At 39.5% G+C, this 16943-nt stretch overlaps 1 protein-coding gene across 18 annotated transcripts in view; it reads left to right on the top strand.

Annotated features, from left to right (window-relative positions):
* Arpp21 (cAMP regulated phosphoprotein 21) overlaps positions 1-16943 on the top strand; it is a 162810-nt gene that overhangs the window by 56768 nt on the left and 89099 nt on the right. For 14 of the 18 annotated variants that reach the window (XR_002383827.2, XM_040739944.1, XM_013117036.3 and 11 more), the window contains one exon: positions 16834-16942. The exons of 3 other annotated variants lie outside the window; for them this stretch is intronic. Coding sequence is in view for 14 of the 15 variants with exons in the window: in XM_040739944.1 (XP_040595878.1) it covers positions 16834-16942 (109 nt within the window). In the remaining variant the exon portion in view is untranslated. Of the gene's footprint in view, positions 1-129; position 16943 lie in introns of those variants that run through there. One more of the 18 variants, XM_021230061.2, reaches the window with a different exon arrangement.

The following is a 16943-nucleotide window of genomic DNA, read 5'->3' as shown; positions in this document are numbered from 1 at the left end:
TAGCCCTAGATACTGTCAACAGGAAGAGAGGCCCGTGGAGGGGGAAGGGCTGGCGAAGGATAGGATTCATAAATCTGTGTTACATAAAACACAAAGACATTTGTCCCTTTCCCTCCCCTATTTCGGAAGGGAGACATGAGTTTTGTGAAAGCTCTGAACTGGACACAGAAACCTTGCTTCTAAACCACTTCCTGCTGACTGTTCCACACAGCCTGCTGCATTTGGTTTCTCCGCCTGCTGGAGTTTGAGCTTAACAGACATCTCTGTTTTAGCCCTAAGAGAACAATACTTGGCTTTTCTCAAGATAATCACTGTCTTTCATCTTCATGTCTTTCTTGTGTCCCTTTGAGTCATCAAGAACATTGTAACAGGAGAGACCATTAGCCTAGATGCTTGCAATTGTCTCCTTTGAACCCATGTAGATTTCGAATAGAGCTTAAGCCACTTCTTTAACAAAAGGTGTGGCATCCTCAAAAATAAAAAAAGGTAAATCGTCTTTTAAAAGAGTAACTGTCTTCTTTTGGGGGTTTGATAAGCAGTGAATCACATGGTCTTTGTGTCTGGATGTTAGCGCAGGGCGCTTTGTGTTGAACGGAACTCTCGTGGTTAAACCATTCTTTATTGTCTGCTCACCACAGGTTAGGGTAAGTGGGGTGGCCTCAAGCGTTCTTATCTCCTCAAAGATCCACCAGAGCTCAGCAGAGGCAGAGACAGTTGGGAGGAGGAGCCCAGAATAAGGAGCTGGGACCAAGAGTGGCTATTATCTCGGGACACTAAGTGCTTCATTTTTTTTTTTCACCCTGAGTTTCAAATTGCTTATATATCCGTAGAACAGTTTGAAGTGGATAACGTTTAAGGGCTCTTGAAGCTTCAGAATTATTGGGTCCCGCAGTTGCATTCTACTGTGCTGGCAAAACACATCTCAAAATTTAGCAGCTTTCCACTTCATCTGATTGTTGACTCCGATGCCTCCTGCTTTGACTGTCATGGAAGGTAAAGGTCACATCTTCGTTCTCCATCAGATGTGCCCAGCTGCTTTGGGTGTATTGTTTATCACTCTCCGTTCTAGGCCTTCTTGTGGCTTGCAGGTGCCATGAAATAGGGACAGACTCACTGAGAACAAAGGAGAGAGGCGTTTCACTTCCTCTTTTAATTGGTCCTTTGTATTTCACTCTGAGGCCATGGGAAATGTGGATTGGTACACAGATAGAGCAAATTAAGCCTGGTGGATTTATGACTTGTCAATGGTAGATCTGTTAATGGTTACAGTGGCTTTACAGTGCCATATTCATGAATGCCAGTCCAGGTTTGCGCACTAGTTGCTGGGGGATATGGATCCTCTGTAAATATTCCTGATAGATGCTTAGCAAAGTTGCCTTTTCCATGGTGGAATAGCTGTATGACTATTTACATTCAAATTTACCCTCAGTTGGAATTTTCAAGTTCAGTTTCTTTGTCAAGTTAGTTACAGTTCAATTGCTTACAGAGTTAGGGCACATCTAGAACATTTCCATGACTCCAGAAACTTTTGAATTCTTCAGCAGATCCTTGTGTTTCCATCAAGTTCTCCAGCATCACTGCAGGAGACAATCTGTTTTTAAGGTTTCCATTAGCTGACTAACAGAAATCCCATCGCAAAACCTCTTCTCTTCCAGAGAAGCATAAGCTTTGGTCACTTTTAGAAAGTTTAGTGTGTGTGTGTGTGTGTGTGTGTGTGTGTGTGTGTGTGTGTGTGAGTGTGTGTGTGTGTGTGTGTGTGTGTGTGTATGCTCGAATAGGTATGTGTCTATCTATGTGAACCAAATGAATGCAGTTGTCCAGTATGGGTACTGGGAGCTGCATTGCAGAAGTAGCACGTACCCACTAAGCCATCTCTTTAGACCCCAGCTTTGTTTTTTTCTGGGGCATTGTTAAATAGACCGTGCATGCTTATACCTTCAGGAAAGTGCACAGTGAGCATGGGCAGACAGCACCTCTTGAAGGGTTGGTGACTACTTTTGGTGGCAGCAGCAACAAATTTTGTCTGATCACCCCATCTTCTCTCCAGCCTTCTGCCATCCTTCCATGAGTCAAATCATGCCCAACCCCACTATCAGCTGTGTAGTTTCTAGTTATCAGCTCAAGCATCCAACTCTCTTGCTCCGTCCCAAACACGGTATGTTTAACCTTCAGTGATTTAAGTGGCTCTTAAGGGGTGGGGCACTAGTGGTAGAGTTTGAGGGTGAACTGCTACCTCCTTACAAAGGGAACAAAAAGGAAAGGGGATGAAATAAAGGTTATTTCAAATAGTAGCATATTGCAATTTTCAAGACGTGCATCATGTTAGCAGTGCCAGCAAAGCCTGTTGTTCATGAGTGTTTATGTATGCTATAGCTGTCTACTGAACTTAAAGGCAGAAAAGGACCATTCTCTTCACAGCGCTGTGTTGAAGATCTAGGTGCCTTGATGGTTTCAGCCACCATTTATTTGGGGAAGTTTGAATTCTCCACAAACACGAAGACTTTCCTTGCCAAAGCAACCGATAGTCAATCAGAGCCAGGCTAATCTTGACATATTGTTGGATTGAAATATATTGAAGGGAGATATCTGGGATGGTCCCTTGTAAGTGCTGTGTTCAAGGAGTACTTTTCCAATGTGTTCAGGTTTCTGCTGCTCCCGTGCAATCCCTGAAAATACGTATTTTAATTGTCATTGTGGCTTAGGAAAACAGATCCAGAATGCAAACTGTTTGGATGAAGTATGGAAATGAGATAAAAAGTTAAGAAAGAAAAAGACTCTCTTTTTTGGGGGATGAGCAGCTTTTCTGTGTAACTGCTCTGGCTGTCCTGGAACTCACTCTGTCGACCAGGCTGGCTTTGAACTCATAGAGTCAGCCTGCCTCTGCCTCCCCAGTGATGGGATTAAAGGCATGTACCACCACCCTGAGAAAAGCATTCTTTATGTTGACTTGCTGATTGTTTTTCTTCAGTGACTCCTTGTAGCTCTGTAAGATACTCCGATAACAGAGATGCTTACACTGGCGCCATGGCCTCAGTCACAGCAGAGTGTCAGCAGCCTCTGTCTGCCTTGGCTTTCCAGATGAGGAGTGGTTTAAGACATTCCAAACAGTGACTTGAGACTGTTAAGTTTTTCACAGAAAGAAATAGTTCTATATGAAATTCAGACTACTTAGGTCATAAGGTACAATCCCTGAGTACCATATGGAAGGATGAATGGCCCCTCTCTGCCATTCTCGGTCATACCCTCAGTGATCATCCATCAGCTCACCCTTGATGGAAAGAACCAGTCTCAGGACATATTCCTGAGTGAGTGAACTGATACCATCTCCTACTTAGAATCATGGCACTTACTATGTGTTCATTGTGCCCTACACTTCAATTCTTGGTTTATGTATATCATCACATCTAATCGTACAAAGAGAATTTCAGTTTGGGGCTTTCAGAGAAAGAGCAATGAACAGGACTCAGATCTAAACCAGTGAGTATAATTTGATGATTGTTTCAAGCCAAACCCTCTCAACTGCTAAGCCAAGTCCTCAAGATGTGTGAGTGGATTAGATAGGGATTCCAACTGCTTAATTCCTCTGTTATCTGTTAAAAAATAGGAATTAAAGAGCTGTTATTTTAAAGATGTTTTGAAGACTTACTCACTGTTATAAGTTATCATAAGAATTTTTCTTTAATTTGATACTCCTTGATAAATATTTCAAATTTGTCACTACTAACGCGTGTGGTTTATTGAAGGAGAACAACCATGAGTCATGTTTAGCAATCATGTTAGTATAGAAGATGAATCTACTCACTGTGCTCTTACAAAACCTGTGCCCTCAGTAGCTATAGATTCTCATCAGAGGCACAGGAGCCTCTGCTCCACAGGCAACAAGAAAACAGGATGGAGAGGGTTGGAGTAAAGTCACTATAGGTTTTGTATTAATTCTTTCCACGCTCTTGAGATCCCAGAGAACATGTGGCTTTGTAACAGAGAGGCTGGGCTCTCAATGCCTGTGCAGTAGACAAAACTGAGGGTAAGCAACACTCAGATAAATGCAGGAAGAGAGGATCCATCCATTGCATCTAAACAAACCTAAGCTAATATTTCACATTTGTTGAGGAGTGACAAAGAGCTGAGCTTTCTGCAGAGATGGTGGCATCTAGTTCTTATAGCCATCTAACAAAAGACTATTTTAAAGGTCACGCTAGTGCCTGGAGTGGAGAGGAAATCTGCTGAGAGGGAGAGAGGGTGTCAGCCAAGGTTATGTGTTAACCTCTGCCATCAGGAGTCTAACTCAGATCCTTTGCCCTCCAGGTTTAGGACTTTGCAGTGGTTCTCTGCTTCACAGAACATCACTGGGACATCCACCAGAATGTTATCTAAAGGGGGGGACCTTGACAATAGCGAGCCCTTTAGAATGCAAGTGTTGATAGGTGAGCTTGATGCTTTAGGAAGGACAGTCTGCTGTTAACAAGTAGGATGAGTTCAAGAGAGGAATAGTCATAGTGATGGGAAGGCTTGGCCAAACTTTCCTGTCTCTGAGTTGTAGGGCTAGAGTTAGGAAAAAATAGAGAAAGTAGGGAGTTACCATGGAGTTCTTGTGGGAGACAGTCCAAGATGGCGCTGTCATCTGAGTATAAAATAATCTTGGCCTGTAGTGTTGCAGATTTTCTAAGCTCAGAACTAACCAAGAAAGAACAGGTGAGAATATGTGACCAATTGCCTCTAGGTGTAATTTACAGGGAGGCCTCCTATGATAAATGTTATGATAAAACACATGGGGGACCTTGGAGGACCTCATGGCAGGCGTTGGTGACCTAGAGGGACAAATATGCCAGGCAGACAGAACTTAAGTGAGAAGTTTTACTAGAAAGAGGAGGGAGGGAAGGAAAAAGAGTTAAAGAGACACAGAGACAGAGAGAGGACAGAAGAGAAGAGGGAGACAGGAAAAGACCTGCCTGCCCCTGGGGACAGCTGGAACGAGAGAGTGGAAAAAGAGAGGGAAACAGAGAAAGAGAGAGTGGAAGGAGAACAGAAGTGGGTGAGCCTTTCTTTTAAAGATCTGAAGTACATACACCTTCCATGGACAGGTGGCTGAGAGCTGGGGCCAGGTGAGCCTACATTACAACAATAATTGTCTGACTTTTGCTTAAAACAGCAATTTCTTTGTTTGCGATAAGACCCTATGTTTTTGCAGTTGCTGTTATTCTTGTTTTTTCACATTCAATTGGTTCCATTGCCCTGTCCCTCTGAATTGTGACAGCAAAACAGCTTATTCTCCAGCATTTTGCATTTCTCACTACTGGATTTCTGGTTGACTGTCAGAATTTGGTGTTGTCGTCCACTGAAAATCCATGATGCGGACACTAGGGTCTATGATGCTTGACTACCACCGGAGATTTTACAATATTGCTTTTATTCTTCTGTGGTGTTTGAGATTGAACCCAGAATCTCATGTTTGCTAGGTAAGAGCTTTGCTCCTGGGCTATGGCCCCATCTCTAGTCTTTTTCTTTCTTCATAGTGTTATTTTTGTCTTCAGACAAGAACTTACTCTGCAGCCCGAGCTGGACTTGCGTGTGCAAGCCTCAGCTTTTCATGTAGCTGGGATCATATCCATGAGACTCCATCCCAGAATAATGTTACATTTTTGGAGATTTAGGTAGAAGACTAAAACTCTGAAAATGATTTTGTGAAGTTTTCTGTTACAAGCCTGTCCTGTTAAATTAGAAGCTTCACACTTTGTCTCTCAATCTCCATTTTCTCTTTTAATTATTTTTCTATATTTAGCACAAAGATGTTCATTGCTCTTTTTATGAAGGGTCCCTCATGCCCCCTTTTTATTTCCTTCTCCTCACCTTCATCCCAGAGAAAGAATGTAGATCTGGAGTTCACCATTTGGAGACTGGAAACCATCTGCTTACACTAACATTCACCACAAACAATGAGATTATTACCCATGCATACCTGAATATCTTTGCATAGTGCAGATCAACTCTTAACTCTGATAATTTTCATGTTAAAGGGCTGTCATATCTTCAACAATTTCTGTTTCATCTTTTACATCCACCCACTCTGCTTGCCTCAAATTCCCTACCCTTAAGAGTACAGAGCGAGCCTGGCAACAGCAAACGCATTGGAGAATAGTACTTCCACTCTCCACAAACCATGAGACAGGGGTAATCTGAATCACTCGGAGGATTTCCATGAGCTGAAGTCCAGCCTGGAGTACACAGTGAATTTCAGACCAGGTTGGCTACAAGAGAAGTTTAAGGGTAGCCTGGGCTACAAAATGAGCCCCTGTCTCAAAAACAAAACAAAACTATACAAACAAAAGCTTAGGATCCAACCGCAGGATACTTGAGGTGTGTGGTGAGGAGTGATAGCTTCAGAAGACAGTTAAATGAGACATCTATTCCCGAAATCACAAACAATGAAGCCTGATTTAACTAGAGACATTTTCTCAAGAAGGTGATGAGCATGAGATGAAGGGCCTTTGCTAAATCCCTGAAGAGAAGGGTCATTACTGAACTTTCCACCATCTCAGGGCACAGACCCGGGACAGAGAGGCTGAGCACAGGTGAAGGACCACACGATCTGCTGATGCACTGAAACTTAACTGTGGGGATGCTTGGGTATCCCCAATGGGGAGTTTCATCCCCCCCAGGTGACTGTGTTTTTACTGAAGCAAAACAAAACAAAGAACAGACATGGGCTTTCTCCCATGTTATGTCCTTGGTTGAGATCTGTAAGGTGCATGCTGAGTTCACACTTACTTGAGGCCTCTACAGAGGACCAAGCATCCATCTATTTAAGTGCATCTTGGAGTGGTTGGCTAGCATCCTGCCATTTCTAAACATGGTGAATCTATCGTTAGCTTTCTATATGAATGGTGTTGCCAATCATCTGACCAGAACACAGAGATCAGATGCCTAAAAATGCATTGCTCTCAGTAAAATTATGAGGCTTGTGGACTGAACATGTTCCACTTCCTGTTCCTCATCTGATTGGTAAAGATGCTGTACTGTTTGGATACTTTTGTCTATTGTTCAATGATAGAATCAGAACCATTAACATAGTCATCTCCCTAAACATTTACCCTTTCTTTGGGAAGACACCTAGGTTCTTAATCATCTCTTAAACTCAAACACAGAGCTGTTTGTTGACTTTGGTTAAATTCTGTGCCATTTCCCTGAAGCATTGTGTGGTCTACATAGTATTGTCTTCCTTTTTCCTCTGAGAGTAAAAGATTCTGTGCATGAGAGGAAGATCACAGAAACAGACGGCAAGGAGGAAGGAAGACACATTTATTTTGTACCCTTTTCCAGTTGTATGGTAGTTCACTGTTGAATTTTGGAAACAAAGTGAGCACACACCTTGAATACAGATAGAATCTGTACTATGATTATTTTAGGGAGCTTTTATGTGACACGGTGATGCATCCAAGGGGTATATTTATTTATTTGACTGTTTATTCACTTAGCTCTAAGAATTGTAGGATGTACAGTCAGTCCATCTTGTAGGAGAGGAACCAAAGCCCAAGGCTGTCTTACCATGGTCAAAGATCTGGAGCTCCTGCCTCTCAGCTCTTAAGCTTTCAAAGGTTATGGGGAGAAGAATTACCATTCATAGAATCACTAGTGTCAAGTTATGATGAAAAGCAAGGAGATAATTAAGCAGTAATCTTTCACTGCTATGCATTGGTTCACTTTCAAAATCCTAATTTGCATTTGATTATTTTTAAAGCTGTGCAGAGGGATTTGGAGACAGCTCAGCCAGTAAAGTGCTTGCTGTGCAAGCATGAGTACCTGAGTTTGAGCCCCAAGATGCACATAAAAAGTCAGGCTTGGTGATGCATGATTGTAGTATCAAAACTGGAGATATAGAGACAGGAAGCTCACTAAGTCTCATTGGCCAGCCAGCCTGGCCAACTTGGAACTTTTCAGGCTTGTGAGAAATCCTGTATTTAAAAAAAAAAGCAACTAAACAACAACAACAAAAACCCAAGATGGATCACGTGCAGAGGAATGGAACCTGAGGTTGACCTCTGACCTACATACACACATGCACATGCAAATGGACCACACATACACATGCACACACACACACACACACACACACGCACACCATACTTAAGCATACATATAAAAATGTTAAAGAAGCCCAAATAAGGACTGTTAACTTTAAAGTAGATGGTATAAACTATGAATTGTCTCAGCACACTTACTAGTAAACCTTATTTCATGTACTTAAAATATGTTAGGCATAAGTAGTTAGGCTCTGGCTAAAGTCTCAAACTGCAGAGACGTTTAATGCAGATAGAAGGAATAGGCTCAATACTGACTGAGGGCTATATTCACCTACAGCAGTTGTGCCTTGAATGACTTTAGAAAACACTTGAAGATGAGAGTGTCAGAGGATGTGGATGTTACAGTATGCTACAATGCTCGGTAGACTCTTCAAACAAACTGGAGTCTGCCAAAAGAAATGAGCACATACAAAATATTTAAGCCCATGACCTGGCTTCTTCCTACGCCAGTCCCTTCCAGATCCCACAGTGAACACGGAGGAACACAACCCCCAACTTCCCAGTCTCTCATCTCTGCCCAATCATTCAAACCTGTACAAAACAGCAAGCAAACAAAAAATCTTTATCAACTGAATCACAATGGCAATTCTTCACTGGTGCAAGTACAATGTTTACCTGCAAATTTTAATGGGCTAATTCACCCAGATATTATCACATACAAACAAAAACCATTCATTCCAAAAAGCACAATTTACTTTTCAGTTTTCAAGGACAGAATTATTTTCATAAACTACTGACAGGCCCATTTGGACACTCATGATTCAAACATTATACAAATATTACCACACAGATTGGATCTATCATAATATTATCACTAAGTCTGATGAGAATGTAAGGTAAATATTTCTTGGTTTACTCTGGACTGAGGGAATGCCTCAGTGGGTAAAGACACTTGCTGCCAGGCCTTAGAAGGACCCACACAGTAAAGTGGGAAAACCAACTCCTATACCACACACACACACACACACACACACACTAAATGAAATATAATAAAACTTAGAGTATAATTTATTGACATGCCTACTAATTTTGCCTATTCATAAACTGTAGACAGTATAATAAAATGTTCTAACTGTTATTTTGATCCTCACTAGTACCAGGTAAAGCACTTCAGGGTATAATAAGATTTTCTAACTGTTATTTTGATCCTCACTAGTACCAGGTAAAGCACTGCAGGGTTTACCAGGATTGCTTGCATGTATTCATCTCTCCTTTGCATGCTAAAGCACACATTATATTTTTTTCAATTTATGCAACAAAACAAATGAGCAGGACTCCTCCTTCATGGACATTGTATAAGTTGTCAAAAAAAATCACAGTCAATAAGACAGATTGAAAAGACTCAGTATGTGTTAGGCTTATTTTTCAGTGATGTTCGTATGTTAAAATCATTTTAGTATTAATGATTTCCTGCAGTAAATGATCATTTCTTCTGCAGTTATTAACACATCTTCCAGAATTTGTTTTAGGGAATGGAAATTAGAGTCATTGGATATATTAATACAGCAATATTTTAAGAATATGTTTATTATTTTTTTGAGAATTTCATGCTGACTGGTTTTATGTCAGCTTGATGAAAGCTAAAGTCATCTGAGACAGGGAACCCGGATGGAGAAAAGCCTCCTTAAGATCAGCCTTCAGGGACAGTCTGCAGGCATTTTCTTAGTTAGTGGTTGATAGGGAAAGCCCAGTCTGTTTTGAGTGGTGCCACTCCCAGCTGGTCGGTATGGTGGTCCTGGGTTCTATAAGAAAGCAGGTTGAGAAAGCCATGTGGGAACAAGCCAGTAAGTGGCACCCCTTCATGGCCTCTGCATCAGCTTCTGCCTCCAGGTTCCTGCAATGTTTGAGTTCCTGTTCTGACTTCCTTGGAGGATGAACAGTAATGTGCAAGCCAAATACACCCTTTCCTCCACAAATTGCTCTTGGTCAATTGGGTTTCAGTGCAGCAATAGAAACCCTAACTAAGACAAATTTCATACAATGTAATTTGATCATAACCTCAAGTTCCTCCCCTTTACTCCTCGAGTCTTTATATAATACAGAACTAGATGGGCAAGTTACACTCAGGGTCTAGGCACCTTGTAAGTTTATTACCACTGAGAAAAAGCTGAGAATTAGAAAACTTTCGATAAATCAATATGATAGAACCGAATAAGAATGTCTCATTAATGAAGTGTTGGAAGGAACAGCATGTAGGTGCCACATGCTGAGGAGTGTGTATCCTCAGGGCAGAAGCTGTGAGAGAGGAAGGACAAGTATGTTGAAGCATGTATCACATGTGTGGGTGGACATTATATGGTTGGTTCATAGGTTTATTTAAAAAACATCATTGAGGTTTTTGAAATATAAAAAAGCTAAAGTAATCTTCAGCAAATCCTGAATCTGATCCAACAGCCTAAACCTAAAATTGACAATTATTCTGATGAGACCCTGTCTTTGCAGATTCTTTGGTACTTATGGGATAAAAGTGTAGGAATGGATGTATAGTTTCAAGAACATAGGTGTGCATTGCCTTTTTATCTGAAGATAGTAGTAAACAACATTTCATAGGCATTGCATATCAAATCGTTCATGGGTCACTTTTGAAGGACATTTTCTTTCTGTATTATAGATGTTATTTTCCATTTGTGCAAACCCTTGTTTTATATGTAAATTTTAAGAATGATACCAGTGCCCTTAAGCTCAGTGATTGTATCCCTGTTTGGCTGTGTTGAAACTCCATGCTCAATACAGTTCATGAATAGCTAGCCACACAAACTAAGAATACCACATCAGGTCTTAACTGTATATGATTTACTTCCCTTTTAAATTTTTATAGTGTCTGTCTTATCCCCTTAAATCATCTTCTATATTATTGTTTTGTCTTCTTTACAACACACACACACAAGATCTTCTTGGTGATTGTTAACATTTTCTCATTATCATTTTGTCATTGGTAAAATTTCTACCCATACAAATCAAGAATAACATACCAATAAACATGGAAATCTTGCAGTATGAGATGAGTTTTCATGTACTAGAGGGTCTTAGTGTAAGAAATGTTACTGGGGCAAAGAGCAAAATTTAATCTTACATTTCTAAAACCATGCAGTATAATATAAAAATTAAGAAATAATTTGACAAAATAAACCATTTAAATCCCCAGTTCAGCAGATTATTAAATAATACATTCAATGAAAGAATAAAATATTCATAATATAAGAATAATTTTATAATCCAATGATTTGGTATGAGTCACTATTAAGTTGCTGAATTGTTTTGTTATCTGTCTGAGATAATAGCTTTCATTATTTTCTTGCTATAAAATAATGTGTAATTACTATAATCATACATTCATAAAAGATTAGAAGGTGAGAAGTAAAGCTGCCTTCTGCTAACAATATTACTGTTGCCATGTGTTATAGTTTGAACATCAGCATAGTCAAGTTGCATTTGTATTTTTATACAGTGTCTTTACTTACTGTTCAGTATTATTGGATATTGTTTTAGAGGACTCCATGTTACTATAACATACCTCAAATTCCTTATGCAATACGGAAGATATCTTCATTCTTCTGTTTTTGTGGGATGGAATTCGGTGTTTATTTACACCCATTTCCTTTGGATTCATTCTTAGAAATAGAATCCCATTATCTAGGCAAATTGACACAGCTTAGTTTTTCATTCATATAGCCCAGTATTTTTACCAAAGCAAAAGGACCATCTTAAGAGTCTTGCAGACTCAGGTTGCCTTGGAATGTGTTGCTAAGTGTCATTTGTAGCTGTCGACAGTAAAGAAGAACCACGGTCCCTTGTTAGCCTGCATGTCCACTAGCACTTACCCATATTGAAGAACTTGGTGGAAAATGGTTAGCGAGATAGTTTGAGCTATAAAACGGTCCTCACACAAGCAGGAGAAACTGACTTTGGATCTTCAGAAGCCAATAAAAAGACAGGCATGGCTCCGTACCTATAGTCTCAGTGTTGGAGAGCAGCAGTCTGAAGGATCTCTGGAGCTTGCTGGCTAGTAAGCCAAATGGGTGAGCTCCAAATGCAGTGAAAGGGATGATGTCTCAAAGTACAAGGTGGAGAGCAATTGAAGGAGACACCCAGTGTATACTGTAACTCTGGCCTCCAAAAAAACATGTACACAGGTATACATGTAACCTTCCACACATGGATACACATGGACATGTATATGCACACACTATACATACATATAAAAGAAAGAAAATGGTTTTTCCAAAACATGCAAAATTCTAAGCACAAATTTGAAAGATTATAATAATAAAAGATGTAAAATTGATTCAGTCTGTAACTGACCTGAATGTGATCCCTAGACCTCACCTAGTGAAAGAAGAGAAATGACACCTACAAGGTTATCCTCTGAGCTCCACACAGGCGCTGTGATACACAGGGCTATTCCCAAGACAATAGCAAAGAAATGCAAAATATATACAAAGCTAATTAAAAACACGTTCACTTCCTAAATTACAGTATAGTATCATTTAAAAGGAAATGAAGTGGAATGACATGACAGACTGATATGGGAAATAGTGAAATATTATTCTTCAATAAAGGTGCAGGGTTTGTTTATTTATTTTCAGTCAAAGATCCACTGCTGTGAGCATTTTAATCGAAATGTTCACAGTTTTCTTAGGTTTATTTGTATTTAACAAATCAGAATCAGAATACTATTCATTTCACTGTCCAGCCAATCTCTCCCTCTGAGCACTATTGAGATCTATCTCCCATCAGTCGCACTTTTCCTGTGGTCTAGGTGACATGCCAAGGTCTCTGTTTACCCTACTTCCACCACCGACTGTCACCCCCACCTCCATTCAGTTCTTCCTTTCTGTGTAGGAAGGGAGGGTAAGAATCAGCAGGACTATTTGGAAGAAGAGTGACAAGTTTTGTGGTAAGAGCCTAAAAGTGAGACCAAACTGTTTAAAATATTTAAAGATAAGCCAAAGATTCAAAACAATAGTAATAATGAATGTCCATTTCTCTTGAGGAAAAAAAATTTAACCAAAATGAAATTTATTGAATAGAAAAGAGATTTGATAATCTTCAGTACAACCCTTTCTTCCATGAGTTCCATATAAAAAAGGAGCACCGTAGAACCAGCTTAAATATTCATTTTTTTTCCAGAGAGGCCAAGATGCAGGCCTATTCACTATACAGAAGTAGTGTGTCCTAATGCAGGCCTATTCAGTCACTATATCTCAGCAGTGTATGCTATGGACTTGCAGCAGAGTCTGCTATATGTGCTACAGATTGTGGAAAAACACATTTTTACCTTGAGATAAGGAAGCTATTACTCATCTAAAATAAGCATTAATTTTATTTCCTATGCATTTTGGCAATGGTATATAGAAAGGTAGACATGATACCTCATGAAGCAAATTGAAAAAAAAAAAACAAATTGAACCAGAATGATACATGTCCATAAGGTACATAGCAAAGTTCACTTATCATCATTTAATAAAAGCATGACCTGTTTTATAGTTTTGAGAATTGTTTTTGAATTGCATTCCTGTATTCACAGATTAAAAGTAATTCATTACTATTTGAAATACTATTCCTAAATGCATTATTTTACTATTGTTCATCTTAGGGCTTGAAATGTTCAATTAGATGTAAAAGTGATTTTTTAAATAGCTGTGATACAATGGCCCATTGTCAGTAGTTTTAATTCAATTACTGTAGTATTTCAATTTGTACTTTTGTTAGCTTAAAAGTCATGAATAGTTCTACATAAAACTAACCTGGAAAAAAGTCTTACTACACTTGCTTAATTATTTTTAAACAAATTTCAAAATTACCTTATGAACACTTTAAATATTTTTCAAGAAACCTAAGAGGCCTAATATTTTTCTAACTTTTGAAAATATAAAAAAGATAACTTGTAAATCAGTCACTGAGAATGCAGTTTGTATATTTTATATCAAATAATGAAATATTATTAACATTTATGTTATGAGCAGCTACACTACTTCTGATTAAATTTTATCATGCTATCAAAGTATTTTTCACACATGCATACATATATGTGATATATGTTGCTATACACAATAGCACTATGACAAAATGGGATTTCAGAAGGAACTCTATTACACTTTACACAAAGATACCCTTGGAATAGGAGCCCAAAAGGAGAATTGAGATTTCTTTCCTACCCAAGAAGCTCAGACTTTTGTAAAAGATTTTAATGATTAATAAACATAAATTCAATGTTTAATGATCATTCTGTTTTCGATTTGAATTTGTGCTCCTGTGAACCAAACTCTCCAATGTCCTGCTCTATAATTACAGAAATTATAACCTTATATCTGACTGAGTGACTCTTGGTCAGTCCCTGAGCTATAACTACTTGTACACAGCTTGGCTAAATTGTCACTCATCCATAAATTGATTGATTCGTTCATTAAATTGAGTGTTTTCCTAGCACCAGGTTTGGATATGGCCACTAAGGATTAAAGCTTGTAAGGAAACAGTGTCCAACCCACGTAAACCATCTGCCAGCTAGCATTCTCAGTTCTCACTCAAATACATTTTTTCTTAAAGGAAGAAATTAGGCTAAATAAATTCACCTTGTGTTTGTGACTCAAAATATTCATGTTCTCAGGTCCTCTCATTTGTGTGTGAATATCAACAGACTATTAGAAATAAAAACAAAAAGGATAGCTGCAAATTTAGGCAAATAATTTCACTTATTAGGGCTTAGAAGACTAGGGCCTGAGGATATCAGAAGAGACTAATTAACATTGATATGATGTAATTAACATTTATATAATCAGCATCTTTAAGTTAGCATTCTTATTTCAATTGCTATGGAGGGGGATAATATAACAGTCAAAGAAGTGCTGGTCCAGAATTCCAAAACAGTAAATTATTTGGGGGAGCTGTCATTTATCCAAACTATAACTGAACATGTTGCTATCGTAAGAACTTTCTGTACAGTAAGGAACCCATGCATATGCTGACTACCCTGCATCAAATGTGTTCATTCCTCATGTCCTATTTCCACTTCCAGATCATTTGTTATATTTTATCACATTTTAATTTTGGTGGAAAATGTTCGCATTGATTATCAAGATGCTGTGATGAGGCTTCTTGGTTCTTTAAGCTGAGGGGTGAGATCCTCCAAGACCTTACCTCCTGCCCATTGTGCACTGTAGAGTCAAGAGGGACAGCCTCCAAAACAATACAGAGAGACCCTGTCTTGTAAAAACCAAAAAAAAAAAAAAAAAAGAGGGACTGCCTGCACCACCACGTCTGTGGGGATGTACTTACGCTATTTCAAGGGCAAATCTACAGTTATGTAATCAAATTAATCACTGAGGGATGTTCTCCTCATCTAAAAAAAAAAATCTCCTTCTGCAGCCCACTTTTCCCAACGGGATGGGACAAGAGGGTGGCATCATTTTAGAAACCTTGTGCGGTGCAGCTGGCACCAGCCAAGCTTCTCTCCTCTCGCCGGCTGGTCACCGCTGTTCTAACACATGGAGAGGTGTTGAGGAGAGGGTGATCCTCATTCTGACTTGAATTAGACTCTTGAGTCATTCCTTTGTCACTAAAATGCTGTTTGTAATGGAAATTTTTCTTAATTGCTGGTCACCCACTATAGAGCACAGCCACTATGAAGTGGCTTCCTTTGCCTGTGATGCCAGGAACCCAGCATGGTCAGGAACTCTAGAAGCAGTGAGACAGCTTCTCTTAACCCAGAGACAAACACTTCAACATGTCCTCTGTGATGATCCCAAGCCCCAACTCATTCGTGTAGTTTAGGGTGTGTGCAGTGCCAATCATGGGGAACTAACCTGTAATAATTAAGAGATTTGGCAAAATCAATTGACCAGTTAGTAGTATGCAACTACTTAGAGCCTTCCCTTCACAACAATCAGCTAATAATTTGTTTAAACTAAATATCATCAGCTTTTCTAATTACTGACCTGATTTAGAAGGCATGGACCAGAAGGTCAGGGGCTAAAGAAGCCAGATTCCAGAGCATTTATTTTTGGGGAGAAGAAAAATAGCTTGAAAACAAAACTCTCAGTGTGGACTCCAAAGACTCTCAGCATGTGTGGGTGAAAGGCAGTCATCATGTGTGGGTGACAGGACAGATCATGTTTTAAGCATGTATATTGAGCTATGCCTGGTGGTACAACCTGCAATTCTACCCACTTAGGAGACTGAGGCAGGAGGCCATTGACCCATGACCAGCTTGAGCTACAAAGTGAGTTCAAGACCAGCCTATGCAATTTGGTGAGACCAAGGTCTCAAAATTAAAAGGAAAAGGAGGGCTGGGGAATGCAGCTCACAGTTAGAGCCCTTGTGAGAACCCCCAGAGTCAATCCCCGATATCAGAGAAATACAAACATTAAAAAAATAACTTCCTATTTGCTTGAGGATATGTGTGGGGGATTCACGTAAGTGGGGCCACACAAGGTCAAAACAGCTAAGGAAAACATGGAATCACTACGTGTGCTGGGAGCTTTAACTGTTTCTGTAAGTTCATCCCCGATGATGGGCGTGCAGCAGCAAGACTCTGCATTGGAAATAACAAAAGGTATTGTAATCCACGTGAAAAGTGACATGTTATGACCTACCTGTATAAGGTCAGCAATTCTAATTCCACAACCAAATATAAAGCCCTCTTCTCTCTCTTTCAAGTTAAATGCCACTGTGTGTGTGGGGGGAACACACTAAGAACTAAGCTTAATCAGACGGGAGAAAAATACTTTTTTATTGATATGTTTTACTTTGCTGGCAGACCAGAGCAAAGGTTTTGTGAACATTTAAAAGATGAAAAAAGTGAAGAATCCCAGAAGCGGTTTATCTTGAAGCGAGATAACTCTAGTATTGATAAAGAAGACAATCAGG

The sequence above is a fragment of the Mesocricetus auratus genome, unplaced genomic scaffold (assembly GCF_017639785.1).
Source record: "Mesocricetus auratus isolate SY011 unplaced genomic scaffold, BCM_Maur_2.0 Super-Scaffold_100691, whole genome shotgun sequence".
In the NCBI taxonomy this organism is placed as follows: Eukaryota; Metazoa; Chordata; class Mammalia; order Rodentia; family Cricetidae; genus Mesocricetus; species Mesocricetus auratus.
Note: the sequence above shows the minus strand (reverse complement) of the source record. Positions and strands in the feature narration are given on the sequence as shown.